General features: G+C 38.7%; 1 protein-coding gene across 1 annotated transcript; it reads right to left on the bottom strand.

Annotated features, from left to right (window-relative positions):
- LOC109841883 (protein FAR1-RELATED SEQUENCE 5-like) lies at window positions 12364-14748 on the bottom strand. The gene is made up of 3 exons (XM_020410811.1): window positions 14355-14748; window positions 12498-14296; window positions 12364-12389 (listed from the first exon to the last, which is right to left on the bottom strand). Exons 1-3 carry the CDS (start codon window positions 14746-14748, stop codon window positions 12372-12374), a joined length of 2211 nt encoding a protein of 736 aa, XP_020266400.1. The 3' UTR covers window positions 12364-12371.

The raw sequence follows: 16496 nt of genomic DNA, 5'->3' as shown, positions 1-16496 counted from the left end.
CTACAAGTTTACAGTTTGACTAATCTAAATTTGGGTATTATTGTTCAATTCCAGAATGATAGATACTATGGATTTGTAGCTAATTAAGTCCTATTATTGAAGTATCGATAGAATTCTTTCAGCGCATTTGGCGTGCGGCGAGACCAGCGCATGCAGTTATTCTGAAACCTGCAGCAATGTGAAACGATGTTTAAAATTTTATGTGTGTCAGCAAAACGACATTGATTTTTGTTATAATTTAGGTTAAACTGGGGGGTGTTGAGTCCTACTAGAGGTATTAGGCCGGTGGGTTTATGTGAAATTTACCCTATAATTTTTTTATAGTAACTCTGTCCCAAGTGTCCTATGACCCTCCTATGATCATTCTTCATGTAATCTTAAGAGTTGAACCTTATTCACTGATTGTTTGCATTTTGAAAATTTACCCTATAATTTTTTATAGTAACTCTGTCCAAATGTCATCTATATGGATGATTGTTTGCATTTTGAAAATTTATTAGATCGTAATTTTTGTACATCAAGACGTGAGATATGCGTGAGAGGTGCTTGCAATCATCCAAGTGTAAAACTTCACCCCAGAAACCCAGATCATACAATTCAATCACCATGTATAAATAAAATGGAAAAAATGCTCACTACTTTTACATATGACATGGGAAGGACAACAACTCTTATTATCTTTAAGGGTAAATTGCGCTAAACCCTCAGGAACTTTTAGCATTTTGCGGTAAACCCCAACAGCTTTCAATCGCACTAGGCCCCCAATAATTTTTTATAATTGCAGAAAACCCTCCATAAGTTTCGCATTTTGCAGATAAATTGGAATTGAAAAATAACATAAAAAGACATTTTAAAAGTTACTGGGTGTTTAGTGCAATTTACCTAAAAGTTATCGGGGGTTTTACGCAAATGTTATCGAGCGTTTAGTGTGATTTTGAAAGTTAATTGCGAGTTTATTGCAAAACACTGAAAGTTACTAGGTTTCAGTGTAATTTACCCTATCTTTAAACGTTACGTCCGTAGTCTGTAAATCCACACTCTTTCCCTGAAGATGACTAGCTCTCACATGCCCTATTGCAAAAATCACAATTTTTTATGATTGAATAATTCAAATATGCATTATAGAAGTTTACACCTATATGAAACCATTTCTATATTAAACCAAAGCCATATTTTTGACTGTTTCAAATATAATAGTAGTAGATTCCCCTCTTGAAAAAAGAAGGGAAGATCTCTGGCAGTTAAACTGTTAACTTCCAAAAGATGCATCTCATATGCAAGATACCCAAAAGATCGTTACAAAATAAAGTTTTGCCATATTTTAAAGACAATTATTGACATCTTTGATCCCATGGATGTGGATACATGAAAGATTATGATCCTCGTGACGTGATTTCTTATTCCTAAATCTATTACGAAATTAGCAGAATAAGCAAACAAGAGTAGGATTCTCAATATAAATCTTTGCGATTGCCCTACAATTATGAGTGAAATTCATTTATTTTTCACAATTGTAAATGCAATCATTTCTTCCTTCTTTCTTGTTGTGTTGTGCTATACTAAGCTCTTCTTCCTCCTCTCTCTTTAGGTGGCTCATCATGCTCGCTATTTTTGTTATAAACTTGTGCTTGACGTATTAGAACTTTCTGGCCCTTGAGCCGACATACATCTAATTTAATAGCATGCATCCTTTTTTATATCATTAGGACACTATTAGTGTGCATCAGGTACAATTTGGGTTGTGCATGGTTCGGTTCAGACAAAAAAACCGACCGAACAGACCGAAAATTAGCAGTTCGGGTCAGTTTTCTTGATTGATCGGTTGGGATTGGGTTGAAAACTTTTCAACCCGAATCGCCCCAACCGACCGCATCACTAACCCTATATTTTTCTTAACCCGTACCCATTAGAACCCATACCCGTTCATCATATTCTAATACCCTGAATCCCTAAATAAAAGAAATGCAACTTCTCCATTGACTTCGCCGACTCACCTCTTCCTCTTCAGTCACCATCAATCGCCATTGCCGTCGACATCGCCTTCGAACTGCCGACTCACTGCTTCTTTATTGCTGTTGCTGCCTCTTTGGTCTTCTGTACCTCCTGAGCATCCACTCATCATCGTCGTCATCTATACCTCCCGAGCAAAATTCTATCTGAAATCCTAACATCTCTCTTCATGGCCGAACCATCTCCTCAAGATCCATTTCCTACTTTGGGACAGCCACAGTGGATGTATGAACTGAAAACCCTAATTTTGATTCTATGCTTTCAGTGGGAAAAGATCCAAGCTTTTTAGTTCTTGCTACATGTTAGTAAATTGTAGACTAGTAAGAAATAGTTGGTTTAATTCAATTTTATGATTGAGACTGATTTAGCTCTTGGCTTCTTGCTGCATGTTAGTAAATTGTACTTAAAAAGTAAAAACCCTAAATTTTATTTTACGCATGTTAGTGTGCTAAAAACCCTAATTTACTTGAAATAATCTGTAGGCTTCACAAGAGGAGAATCCTAATATAAATGCAAGTCAAATTAATTCTAATCAATCTACCCAAGGGTCTCATACTTCGACTAAAAGGAAAGCAATAAAAGGTAGAGCAGAGGGATGAGATCATTTTACTAAGTTTAAAGATTAAATTGGTGACCCAAAAGCAAAATGCAACTATTGTGAAAAAGTGTATTTTGCACAGTGTAAAAAAAAGGTACTACATCACTACTAAATCACATAGAGTCTTGCAAAAAGCACACACATAATGCCGACATTCGAGAAGCCATTAAATTTACAAGAAAATCTTGAATCATAGAGTGGAGTGTAGTACGAAAATGAGAACACTTGGTAGTTGGAGTTATGATGAAGGGGCCATGAGAAAAGACCTCAATTATTTTATCATTTTAGACAATCTTCCATTCAAGTTAGTAGAGAGTTTAGGGTTTAAAAATTCATGTCCACCGCTTGCCCTAGATTCCATATTCCATCTCGTTGGACAATCCAACGAGATTGCTATGTGATTTACCTTGAAGAAAAAAATTTGAAGAACTTATTGAAAGCTACATGTCAAAGGGTACGTCTTACAACCAATACTTGGACTTCTAGTCAAAATATTAATTACATGTGTCTAATGGCACATTTTATTGACAGTGACTAGAAATTGAGCAAAAGAGTATTAAACTTTTGTTCTATTTTGAGTCATAAAGGAGATGATCTTGGGAAGGTAGCAGTCAAGTGTTTACTAGATTGGGAAATTGAGAATGTTTTTCACCATCACGATGGATAATGCTAGTTCAAGTGACACCATGATTACATACATAAAAAAGAGGTTCAACAATTGGGGAGACACAATGTTGGGTGGAAAATATCTTCATATGAGATGTATAGCTCATATTGTTAATCTTGTTGTTAGTGATGGGCTCAAAGATTTGGGGCTTTCCGTTGCTTCTGCTCATTCGGCAGTGAGATATGTGAGGTTATCTCCATCTAGATTATCTAAATTCAAAATGTGCATTGAACTAGAAAAAACTGTATTTGATTCATCTTTATGTTTGGATGTATGTACTAGATGAAATTCTACTTTTTTGATGTTGAACATTGCTCAAAACTATGAAAAAGCTTTTGAAAGATATGGTGAAGAGGATTCCTTCTTTAGATTTGAACTAAGTAGTGGAAATGTAGCTCATGGAATGTCATTGGAGGATGGGTTAATGTGAGAAGGTTATGCATTTTTCTTGAAAATTTTCATAAGCTAATATTACAAGTTTCAAGTTCTTCATATGTGACAAGTATTTTTTCTTCAAGAAATAGGTAATGTTGCTTGTGATTTGCAAACATGGAGACTATCTGATGATGCATCATATGCTAGAATTGCGCTAATAGAATGTGTTGATGCTAAATATCACACTAAATAATCCAGAATAGGATGGTTGCAGAGTGATGAAAGATGATAGATGAGACCGCTTCCTTCCCCGACTTTATGTCTTGGCCACTGAGTTAGAGTGAACGATCTGCACAGAAGAAGGTCGTGAGAGGGTGGGGTGGTGATTCCCTCGCGATACCTCCGACGATCAAGTTAGTTGATGAACTTAAGCTTGAGTGGAGTAATAGAACTATGTGTTCTTATACCATGTGCATTAGAGATGATGATCTCTAAGATTTAGGTCAGGAGGAGAGTTTAGATTACAAACCTATGACTATGACGAATAGCATCTGTATATAAAGAGGATGTCAATGGCAGATTGGTCATTTCGGCCATGCAAATGGCGGTGACAAAGTGTGAGCTGAAAGGTGAGTCATCCTTTGTTCTACATGTGTTGGCTGGTGATAGGAGGAAGATCACTTCGGCCTCGATTTGAGGAGCGATCGATGGGATGTGGGCTGATAAGCGGCGTGATGATGCATGGTCTTTGAGTAAACATGATATGGCTTGTTGTCAGGATGGATAAGCTTTAGCGAATTATCTTCTAGCATAACTGAGAAGCAATATCCCTCATGATGGGACTCGCGAGGAGAGTCGACTCGTTGAGAGGAGTGACGAATCAAGGATTGTTGGCTGAATGGAGTCAGGTGATGACTCGTCCCGCCTTTCGAGTCAACATAGAGGAGTATCGACTCGACTGGTCTCTTGGCAAGTTGCCTACTACGAGAGGGTCGATTGGTACCGCCTTTCGTGTCTATATTGATGAATGTTGACTCGTCTGGTCGGCTGAGTTGGACTGCTAGCTGCTCTCTAACTATCTCTCCTGTCAGTTGAGATGTCGACTCATCTAGGAGGTCAGGATGTTTCGTGCCGATTAGCACCGCTCCTCGTGTCGACACTGGCGTGTCGGCTTGTCTGGCTGGATGGAGATGGTGACTCATCAAATCATATATTCGGAAACAATTGTACCCCATAACAGTTAGCCCCTTTCACTTGAAGTCAGCTTTAGCCGAGTCCAAGTGAAATGAATAAAGCTCTGGACTGAAGTTAGGGTTGCTGATTGCTTTGTAGCATTGCTCTAATCGAGCGAACCAAGTGGAAATTCTTGAGTTGGCCGTGTTGTGTCAACCCGAATGTTGCGAGTCGACTTTACAACTGGCTCATATTATGCCTATTGTGGGCAAGATGCTCGGGTCTTGTGTCGATGAAGACTAGCAAGTTGAAGTGCTTTAAGTCTTTTTGCCGAAGATAACTAGGCAATTGAAATCCATGCCTTAGGTTTACTCATGATGATACCAAGGTCTTAATGGTAGAATGATGATTCTGAGGCTAGGTCTCACGTTGGACCTAAGTCTTCATAATACTCATATGGCCGAGAGGTGACTGTAGGAGTCAACCATAGAGTTGTGCCTTGGGCTTACCCTGAGAAGGACCTAAGGTCTTGACCATGATGATCAATGAGAGCCGGAGGAATTAACCATATATTATGCCTTGGGCTTACCCTGATAAAGAGCCAAGGGCTTTTGACACGCCAGTCCGAAGGTTGGGTCGCCTAGGACTTATTTTGGTGCCTAGGGCTTCACCATGATGGTTGATGAGAATTAGAGGATCCAACCACATGTTGTGCCTTAGGCTTACCCTGATAAAGAGCCAAGGACTTAGAATCTGACTGAGGAGTCGAATGCTTAGAACTGTGAGGAGAGTTGACTAGGGCTTCCCCTCCCCTATGGCCGAGAGATGACTGTGGGAGTCAGCCAAAGGGTTGTGCCTTGGGTTTGTTCCTGATAAGGAACCAAAAGCTTGCTCCAGAGTGCCTAAGGCGTGGCTGAAGGTGAATCTGGGGCCCTAGCTGCCACCTTGTAGGCTTGAGCATCCTCCATGTCCATGTATCCATGGGCTCTGGCCATCAATTGCTCATAATTGGTGACTGGCTTCTTAGCCAAAGAGTCGGCCAATGCATTGCTCTGCAGGCTGGCTACGAGTGCTGACATGGTGACCGCACTCCCTAGATCGTCAACTTCCAACCTCTTAGTTTGGAATCTCTTGAAGTAGGCTCGAAGGCTCTCTTTTGGTCCCTACCTTATTTGGATCAACACATGAGGGGAAAGCTCCCGCTTGGCGTCAGCTAGGAAATGGTGGATGAACTTTCAGCTAAGTTGTCGAAAGTTTCTGATAGATCTCTTCTCGAGAGTATTTCACCAGAGCTTAGCACTCCTTGAACGAGTGATAGGAAAGCATTGACAGAGGAATGCTTCTGATGCTTGGAGCATACTCATCACATCATGGTAATTCTGAACATGCTTGGAGGAGTCTCCCTCGGCCTTGTATGTCTCCATGTGAGGCATCTTGAACTTCTCACATGGAACATTCATAATGTCGTCTGAAAGGGGGTTGTTATTCCGGAAGACGTTTGCGATCGGTCTATTGACTCGACCATATCCAGGCTCTAATGGTAGGACTTTCATCGGGTAGTTCCTGATGAGGAAGGAGACATCGACGAGTTGACCGAAGGGGTGCAAAATTTGCTTGTTGCGGTTGTGGAAACCGACTAAGAAGCTCACTAGTGAAGGTAGCAAATTTCTCTTGGCAAGATTGATGAATCATATGAGCTGTTGATTCAAGCTGGGCTTAAGTAGCATAGCTCTGATGAGGTCCTTTAGGACAAGATCGCTCAGCTCTATATTCAGAACTAGACATGTTCTTAAAAAAAAAGAGGGCCCCACAGTAGGCGCCAAACTGTTGATGTTCAAATCGCACAGAATAATCCAGATTAGGATAGTTGCGGAGTGATGAAAGATGATGGAGGGGACCACTTCCTTCCCTGACTTTATGTCTTGGCCACTGAGTTAGAGTGAACGATCTGCACAGAAGAAAGTCGTGAGAGGACGGGGTGGTGATTCCCCCATAGTACCTCCGACGATCAATTCAGTTGATGAACTTGAGCTTGAGTGGAGTAATAGAACTATGTGTTCTTATGCTATGTGCATTAGAGATGCTTGAGCTTGAGTGGAGTAATAGAACTATGTGTTCTTATGCTATGTGCATTAGAGATGATGATCTCTGAGATTTAGGTCAGGAGGAGAGTGTTCTTATGCTATGTGCATTAGAGATGATGATCTCTGAGATTTAGGTCAGGAGGAGAGTTTAGATTACAAACCTATGACTATGGCGAATAGCATTTGTATATAAAGTGGATGTCAATGGCAGATTGGTCATTTCGGTCATGCAAATAGAGGTGACAAAGTGTTAGCTGGAAGGTGAGTCATCATTTACTCTACATGTGTCGACTGGCGACAGGAGGAATATCACTTCGAGCTCGATTTGAGGAGCGATCGATGGGACGTGGGCTGATAAGTGGCGTGATGACGCATGGTCTTTGAGTAGACATGATATGACTTGTTGTCAGGATGGATAAGCTTTGGTGAAGTTATCTTCTAGCTTCGCTGAGAAGCAATGTCCCTTGTGATGGAACTCACGAGGAGAGTCGACTAGTTGAGAGAAGTGACGACTCAAGGATTGCTGGCTGAATGGAGTCGGGTGACGACTCATCCCGGCTTTCGATTCGACATAGAGGAGTATCAACTCGACTGGGCTCTTTGCAAGTTGCCTGCTACGAGAGGGCCGACTAGTACCACCTTTCATGTTGACATTGATGAATGTCAACTCGTCTGGTTGGCTGAGTCGGACTGCTAGCTGATCTCTAGCTATCTCTCCCGTCGGTGGAGATGTCGACTCGTCTGGGAGGTCAAAATGTCTCATGCTAATTAGCACCGCTTCTCATGTCGACACTGGGATGTCGGCTTGTCTGGCTGGATGAAGATGGCAACTCATCAGATCATATATTTGGAAACAGTTATACCCCATAACAGAATGATAGATAAATATGAGAAGTATTTGAGAAGTTGGGAGAAGATGAACATGTTGATCTATATTGTGGCGCTTCTTGATCCACGAAATAAAGAAGATTTTGCAACTTTTATTATTGAGCTTACATATGGTGAGAAAGAAAGTGTTGATAAGTTAAAATTTATCAAAGATGCTGCACTTGCATTGTTCAATGAGTATAAAATTAAATATGGAACTGAAATAGGTGCAAGTAGGCAATCAATTAGTTCTTCATCTAATAATATTACTGATAAGAGGGCAATTAATAACCAAAGTTGGAAGCGCACCATTATTAGGTTGTAGTATAAAAGATCGTTGAATCCCACGAGGAAGGTGTTGTAAGAGTTAATCAAAATTGGTTCTTAAGTTGTGTGTGTGACAATTAAGAGTGATGAAAGTGGTTGTGAAGAGATAAGAAGAGTGGTTGTGATTGTATGCAAATGGAAACAAAACGAGATTAAGAGAAAGAATGATGAAGAAAATAAAGGAAAATAAAATCAAGAAGCAAATAAGAGAAAAATAAAAAAATAAAGAGGAAAATCAATAAAGTAAAAGATTGAGGATTCAATTAGAGTTATGAGGAATCTAGAATTGAATCCACTAGCCAATTTCACATATAGATTATTAACTATTTTCTTTTTATCATATTTTACTTTAGATTTATTAAGCATAGACTATCAAACCACTTAAGAAAAGCATAACCTATCAAATTATCATCCAAGTAAAATTAATATTCATAAAAATAACAACTAGATAGTAATTCTAGAATTCATAAGCATAATCTATCAAACCACTCAAGATACATAGATTAGCAAATTCCTCTTATACCAATTAGTTCTCTAGTTGATTATCCTAAAAATAATCATTTTTAGCATAAGAGAATAATTCATAAATTATAAAAGAAATCAAGCTAGTTTCATATAATTCTAGAATTCCTACAAGAACTAGTTCCATATCATAGAAAATAAAACAAGAAGTAAAGTCTATACTAGAGAGAGTAGAAAGACAAGAATGAATAAAAACTAATTACAAAGAGGGAAATAAGAACACGTAATCAAAGATGTAAACTATGAAAATAAATCCATATGAAAATAAATCTAACTAAGTTGCATAAAAGAAAATCTAGATTATGCAAGAAAATAAATTTATATTACAAAATAAAAGTGTAAGAAAATAATGTAAAAATAAAGACATGAATGTAAATCTACTCCACAAAGCATCAATATAAATCTAAATTACTTAAACAAGAAGAAAAGAAATAACTATAATATGAACACAAAATAAAAGATAAAAGGGGAAATTTACCGTTACAAGAGAGTTCTAGCCGCTTGAAAGTAAACCTTCATCTTCATCTTCATCTTCATCTTCATCATCAAATAAAAAGAAGAAAAGAAAAATATGAAATGGTGAAAAAATCCTTTTTTTAATTGTAATAAAGTTACAATTTTTAGAAGGTCTTCACAATTTTTGTTCACAATTTTTAAAAGGTCTTCTCAATTAAGAGTAACTCTCCTCTCCAAATGAAGTTTTTATAAAAATTTTCACACTCAAACCCCTTAGCCTTTACCTCCGTTTACAACCTACAACAATGAATGGGAACCCTTGTATATTACTTGGAGATCAAATATTAAATTGCAACCATAAAACAGTTTCTGTCGCGAACTAATCGATTGGCCGATCGATTGCCCAATCGGTTGGCTGACCGATTTGTTTGCAGCAGATTGGTTTTTTTGTGATTTCTTGACTTGAATTCTTCATGGATCCTTGAGCTCTCTTGGGCCATTGTTTGTCTTCATATTTGATCTTCAATAAATGGTAAAAAATAAGGGAGTTTGATTCTTTTGGGCTTTTATGCATAACCCTTCATTGACCTGCAAATTAAGACAAAACACGTTTACTAGTGATATTTTTATTTAAATAAAATAGATAATGAGGGTATAAAATATAATAAAAATATGATTATAAAATACCCTCATACCTAAACTTTTGCTAGTCCTCTACAAAGAGAGAAATTAAAAGGAAAAGAAATAAAAATCCTAACTTATTTTTGTAAGAATCGCAGTTGTTTTAGCGCATACAACAAGCCTTTAAACCCCTAGGTTATCCTAGAGGACGAGCTGTAGTCTCGTGAGGGTTTGTAGTGAATATACCCACAAAATTCAATTAACTTGTAAATTTAAAGAGGTTAGTGAATAATTAATTTACTTGATGCTTTTAAACAATCTAATTATAGCTAATTTTTATTCAAGAAAACGTTGTTACGTAACTTCAAAATAAATTTCTTAGAATTTTTTTTTCATTATAATCATACTAAATCAAATCTAACTTAGAAATTTAATTAAAAGTTTTGAAAAGAGCATTCTAACTTTCCGTTTCAAATAATATTTTGAGTTTCTTGATCAAAATATTTTTCAAGAGGACACACACACACACTAACTATATATATATATGTGTGTGTGTGTGTGTATATATATATATATATATATATATATATACTATATATATATATATATATATATATTATATATATATATATATATATAATATGAGAAATATGCGGTATGCTTGGTACCAAGCATACCAATCTCCTTGGTAGTTGATGTGGAGCGCTTTTTCAGCCGCTTAGAATGAGATCTATATGTGGTGCAGAGTCCATTACCAATCCTCCTTGGTAGTGATGTTGGAGCGTTTTCAGCCGTTAGTATGAGATCTAATGTGCCTGAGAGTGAATTTGCCAAAAAAAAACCCACCGTTTTCCCAAAACGTGGGTACATCTGCGCTCTCTATCCCCTCCCTCCATTCTCAAACTCAAGTAGCCGCCCCCCAACCATCAATCTCAGTCTCTCCCCTCTCTCTCTCTCCCCTCATCTAATCCACTTATCCTCCGCCTCCGCCGCCGATTCTTCCGTCGCAACAGCCTCCTCCATCGCGTCGCGACGCCTCCTCCTCGCCCAATCTCTCTCGACGACTCCTCCGCCACGCCCAAAGCTCTCTCCTTCATCGGCCGCGACTCCGCCTCCTTCCGCCGACGACTCCTCCATCGTCCATCGTCCACGACTCCGCCTCCTCCGACTCCTCCTCCTCCGCCCAAGTATCCGCCGGGACCACTGCCAGTGCGCCCAAGCCGCGACCACCGCCAGCGCCCCCGTACCCATGACCACCGCACATCGGACCACCGTGGCTACATCATCACAACCACCCCTACGCCATCACCACGGCTGCCTGTAGATCGTCACCACTATCGAAGACGACGCTACCCTCCAATTCTTCCTTTCCTCACTCATGGAAGCCCTCCGGCGCCGGGGCATTCCCTCCAGCACCGCAACAGAACTACAAGAAGCCCAACAGCATTAGCAGCAAGAAGCTGAAGAAGGCATTGCTGTCGAAGCTCAGAAAAGTCATGGAGGCTCCCAAAACTTTGAAGGAGCAGCAAGAACTAGGGGAACAAATTCGTTAGCTTCAACGATTAATGAACTGTAGATCTTTGATCATAGATTCTTGAATTAGGTGAACAAGGAGTATCCTTTAGCCATCAGGGCTAATAAACTTCTCTAATAAGTTATTTTATGTAATATGAAATGAATTTATTTTGCAAATTAACTGTTATGTTTGGGTGGAGTTTTGTCTTCCACATTGTTGATGCTGGTAATAGAATCTTGAATCTTGTACATCTCTCAGCACTAAATATTGCACTTGAATCTTGTATACCTACTGCTCAATTGGTGTGTGCACTAAATACCTACTGCTCAATATCATCAATCAATAAGCACAGAGATCAGTGATTAAATCGTATTGTTTATTTTGTATGTAGATTGCCATCATCCTTGATTTTATGAGTTCAACAGAATGTTTATTTAGGCAAGGAATATGCATGGCTGGACTTAACGGCTTCCTGTACAGCTTAGTGGAGCTTAAATAATATCATTCAAGGTCATCTGTACTTAACGGCTTCATGTACAGCTTAGTGGAGCTTAAATAACATCATTCAAGGTCATCTCTAAGGATCTTGTCTTCACTATTGGCACGTTTGGATGGACAAATATAGTTTTCTTTTCACAAGTCAGTAAGACACGGTATATCACCCCAAATGGATTGTAAAGACAGTATTGATACAGAAACAAAAGGTGACTACTAAAAAGTGACTACTAAAATCTACCTGTATGACTACAGATACAAAATGTGACTACTAAAAAGTTCACCTAACTTTCAATTATATGTGCATGTGAGAGCATCCCCACTCAACCAACAGCAGCACCTGTCAACCTAAACTCCTCACCTCCACCCACACCAAATCTCCTCCATCAGGATCACAATAGTACAAAATCCAACCAATTAGTCCATACAACCACAACATACAAATACTTCAATACAACGACACTTAGTTAATAAGTCATTGCAACAATAAAACCATACGACTTACCAACAATTTACATCAACAAGTCAATACAACCACAACACACAAAGTTCACTTACATTAACGAGTCCATACAACCAAATTAGTCAAGAAACAACCAAATTAGTGATATGTAAAACAACATCTTGAGCTCCAAAATACTTTTGTAAACTATCTCCAAACTATCCCATTTGCTTCTTCTATAAATGAAAAACAAAAAAGAAATTAATTAGTGATATTTCAAGAAAAACAAAACAATAAACAATATATGTAAAATATATAAAATAAATGAACTAAATTGAACTTACCAACAATTGACAACCCGTCCTATAGTGGCCCAATTGTTGACAATGACCACATTTTCGTTGTTTCACCTCCTTTTGCTCTTCCGATTCTTCAAAGCCGCCTTTAATCCTAGTGGAATTTCTTGGACGTCCCTTTGGTTTTGCGGGTTGGAGAGGATCACGAACCGTAATCTCCTCACCATCTTTCAATACGATCACATGAGTATTTGAGTCAACTTCACTTCCAACTTGAGAATCTCGAGTTTGAACTATCTTGCCCCTTACTTCCTTTCCCGCTTCCGTAATGAAGTTTTTTATGAGTTGCTCTAACTTAGAGAGAAGATCATTTGAGCCCGCCGCCATATCAAATGCCTCATTAAAGTTTCCTCGTAAAGCCCATAATCTTATAATACTCTCCCTCTCCGTGCTTTCTTCATTTGGCCGCGACTTCATAGCATCAACAAAGCCAAAATACCTATACCTTGCATCAATTTTCCATCTATGCATGATATACTTATCCGGAATAGAAGTTATTTGATTTAGCCATAAGATATATAAAATATGCTTACAAAGCACCCCTTCGGTTTCCCAAAATTTACAAGTGCATGCAACTTTAAGCTCTCCATTCTTTTCATAAGTTACATCTTCCCAATTTTTTCTTTCTTCGGAATACTTGCCAACTGAATATAGAACTTTTAACTCCTCCTTCGATGTTTCTTCATAATTTAAGGACATCACATCACCAAGCTCCTTTTGAAACATCTTCAACATCACCCTCGTGTATGCCCTTCCCACTTGTGCTTCAAGTGGACTTGAGAAACTCATCACGGGAACAGTATTCAAAGTCATGAAGTCTTCATGAGATTCCGATCCACGACGAGTTGCCACTGCTTTGTCATATTGGCCAACAAACTCAACAAGATTAGTGTTTGCATTGACAAAGCCATCAAAAAAGGCATTGATACTTTCACTCCTTTGGCTTGTTGTCATTCCCGCCCAAAAACAATCCTTCAAGTATGCATCCACCCAATGTTCACGCAAATTATACATTCTTGTTAGCCAACTATCTTCATCTTCTTCTATACCAAATTTCTCCTTCATGACTTTCCATAGCTCCTCACACTTGCTTATATTTCTAGCATAGTACCAACTATTGAAATATGTAGGCATCTCATCCCCGTATTTGCTCATCAACTTTACTTGTTGCTCGGCAATATGCTTTCTAATATGCCAAGAACAAAAACGATGACGAGTGTTAGGCAAAACTTCATTGATAGCCTTTCTCATCTGTGCATCTTGATCAGTTATGATAGCCTTTGGGGCAATCCCGTGCATACACTTGAGCCATTGAGAAAACAACCACACGAAGGTACCCTCTTGTTCGTCTGCAAGCAATGCACAACCAAAGAGGACGGATTGTCGGTGGTGGTTTACTCCCGTAAATGGAGCAAAAGGTAAACTCAAATGATTAGTCTTGTATGTAGTATCAAAGACTACCACATCTCCAAAACTCAAATAAGATGCTCTAGCTCTTCCATCGGCCCAGAACACACTCCTCATAGTACCAAGATGATCGACCTCCATAGCGAAATAAAAATCTGGATCTGATTCCCTCCTATCTTGAAAATGTCTAACAATAGTTAAGCATTCAGTGCCAATATTATTGTGCCTTGTTGTTCTGATATGATCGATTATTTGTTGCGTGGTGACTTGTTCGTCATCTTCTCCCTTAAAAAAAACATTTACCACGCGATTAATAGTAGAGGGCTTCATTCCCTCTTCATGCAAGCTATCAATGAAGCTTCTACAAGTCTTTGATCGATGTCGTTATTCCCTCTTCATGCAAGCTATCAATGAAGCTTCTACAAGTCTTTGATCGATGTCGTTGCTTGTGAGAATAATGATGTGCTACTTTGTCAGGACTTGTTAAAGCATGAACATGTTCGGCAATAAACTTAGTAACCTTCCACATTTTTGAAGAAGTCAACCTAATCTTCATTTTCACATCACAATTAATTCTAGTTTCCGGTCGGCGATTGATAATTATTCCACTTTCATATTCCCTCGGCACCTTTCTCCCTGCTTTGTTGCATACAAATGTTCTGGAAAGAATCTCCCCTGAAGCCTTCTTTGACTTCTCTAAAGTGTCTCTGCGAATTCCAAACCCAATCTTCTTTGCATAAGCATTGTAATAGTTATATGCATCTTCGTCACTTATGAACTCCTTCCCTTCAAATGGAGTAATATCGTCTAGTGGAATGCTAGTGTCTAGCATCTTCGTCACTTATGAACTCCTTCCCTTCAAATGGAGTAATATCGTCTAGTGGAATGCTAGTGTCTAAGATAGAGCCATCGGGTGCAATGTCTCCCTTCAAATGGAGTAATATCGTCTAGTGGAATGCTAGTGTCTAAGATAGAGCCATCGGGTGCAATGTTCGTCATTTCAATATCTCCTATTGCGCAATTCTGTGATAATTTAAAAAACATATGAATTCGTTAGCTTCAATTTAAAAAAAATACAAATCTCCACATCAAAATTACTTACATACACTAATAAACTCACAATTCCCTCATATTGTCTCTCCAATTTGACAATCACCAATGAAAAGGAAACTTTACTATGAGAGAATAAAACTAACATAACTAAGAAGGTAACATGATTTGAGGGTCTAATAGCAACTTCATCTACTTGACCTTGCCTTCCGCTTCTAAAACAGTGTCTAATAGTAATTTCAACAATGATTTGAGGGTCTAATATCAAACAAAAAATAAGAATTGAGAGACCTAATAGGAATTTACATGACTTGAGGGACTAACTTCAAAATATGAAAGATATAAGGGACTGATATAAGCGGCAGTGCATGACTATATTCTTGTATGAGTTCTCCATTTGCAAAAAAAAAAAATCAACACGTTTCCAGTCACAGCGTAAGTGAGCGTGCAACAAAGGCTTTCTTAGTTTGTGTCACAATCCTGTTTCTCCCCTACGGAACCTCATTTGTGTAAATATACCGTTCTCAACAAATGTCTTGAATTTTCTAATTATATATTTTTCATAAATCAAAGATTTAAAATGTATTACCTTCTCAACAAATGGTGTCATTATCCCCAATTGTTGCTCGCTCGAGGAGGCGGCTTCTAAGAGAATGTCACAATGAGAAGAAGAGTCATCCATTGTCGCGGACGATGGAGGAGTCGTCGGCGGAGGAGGCGGAGTCGCGGCCGATGGAGGAGAGAGCTTGGGCGGCGGAGGAGTCGTCGGAGAGAGATTGGGCGGAGGAGGAGGCGTCGCGACCGATGGAGGAGCTGTTGCGACGGAAGAATCGGCGGCGGAGGCGGAGGATAGGATAAGTGAGATTGAGAGAGGGGGGAGAGAGAGAGGGGAGAGACTGAGATTGATGGGTTGGGGGGGCGGCTACTGAGTTTGAGAATGGAGGGGAGGGGATAGAAAGCCAGCTGTACCCACGTTTTGCAAAAGGTGGGTTTTTTTGCAAAATCACTCTCACCACATTAGATCTCATCTAACGGCTGAAAACGCTCCACATCACTACCAAGGAGATTGGGTATGCTTGGTACCAAGCATACCCATATTTCTCATATATATATATATATATATAACTTTCGATGGGGTAGGCTTCTCTCCTGCTTTGAGAGTATGGGAAGAAAATCTCCCATGATATTATTTCTAAACAACCATTTCTGTCTGAAACCTCAGTTTTAGTATCTCAAATTGTCCAAAATTTTAAATTAGAACTAGGTGGTAAAATAAACTAGAACTTTTTTATTTGCTTTTTTATTTTTCATATTTCCCCATCATTTTCGAACCACACACCATAACTTCAAAAAAAAAAAAAGGAATCGATTACCTTACTTTAAAGAGATGGATCCTCCTTTCCTAAGGACTCTTCTTAGGGAGTAGGAAGTGTCTGGTTAGATCACGTCTCTTCTTACAGTACTTCTATTAATGTTATTTTATTTTTATTAAACATTAGAATTGTATAATTAATAATTTAAATTTAAAAA

This window comes from Asparagus officinalis, chromosome 5 (assembly GCF_001876935.1).
Source record: "Asparagus officinalis chromosome 5, Aspof.V1, whole genome shotgun sequence".
Lineage (NCBI taxonomy): Eukaryota > Viridiplantae > Streptophyta > Magnoliopsida > Asparagales > Asparagaceae > Asparagus > Asparagus officinalis.
The sequence above is the reverse complement of the archived record's forward strand: the minus strand, read 5'-3'. Positions and strand labels throughout refer to the sequence as shown.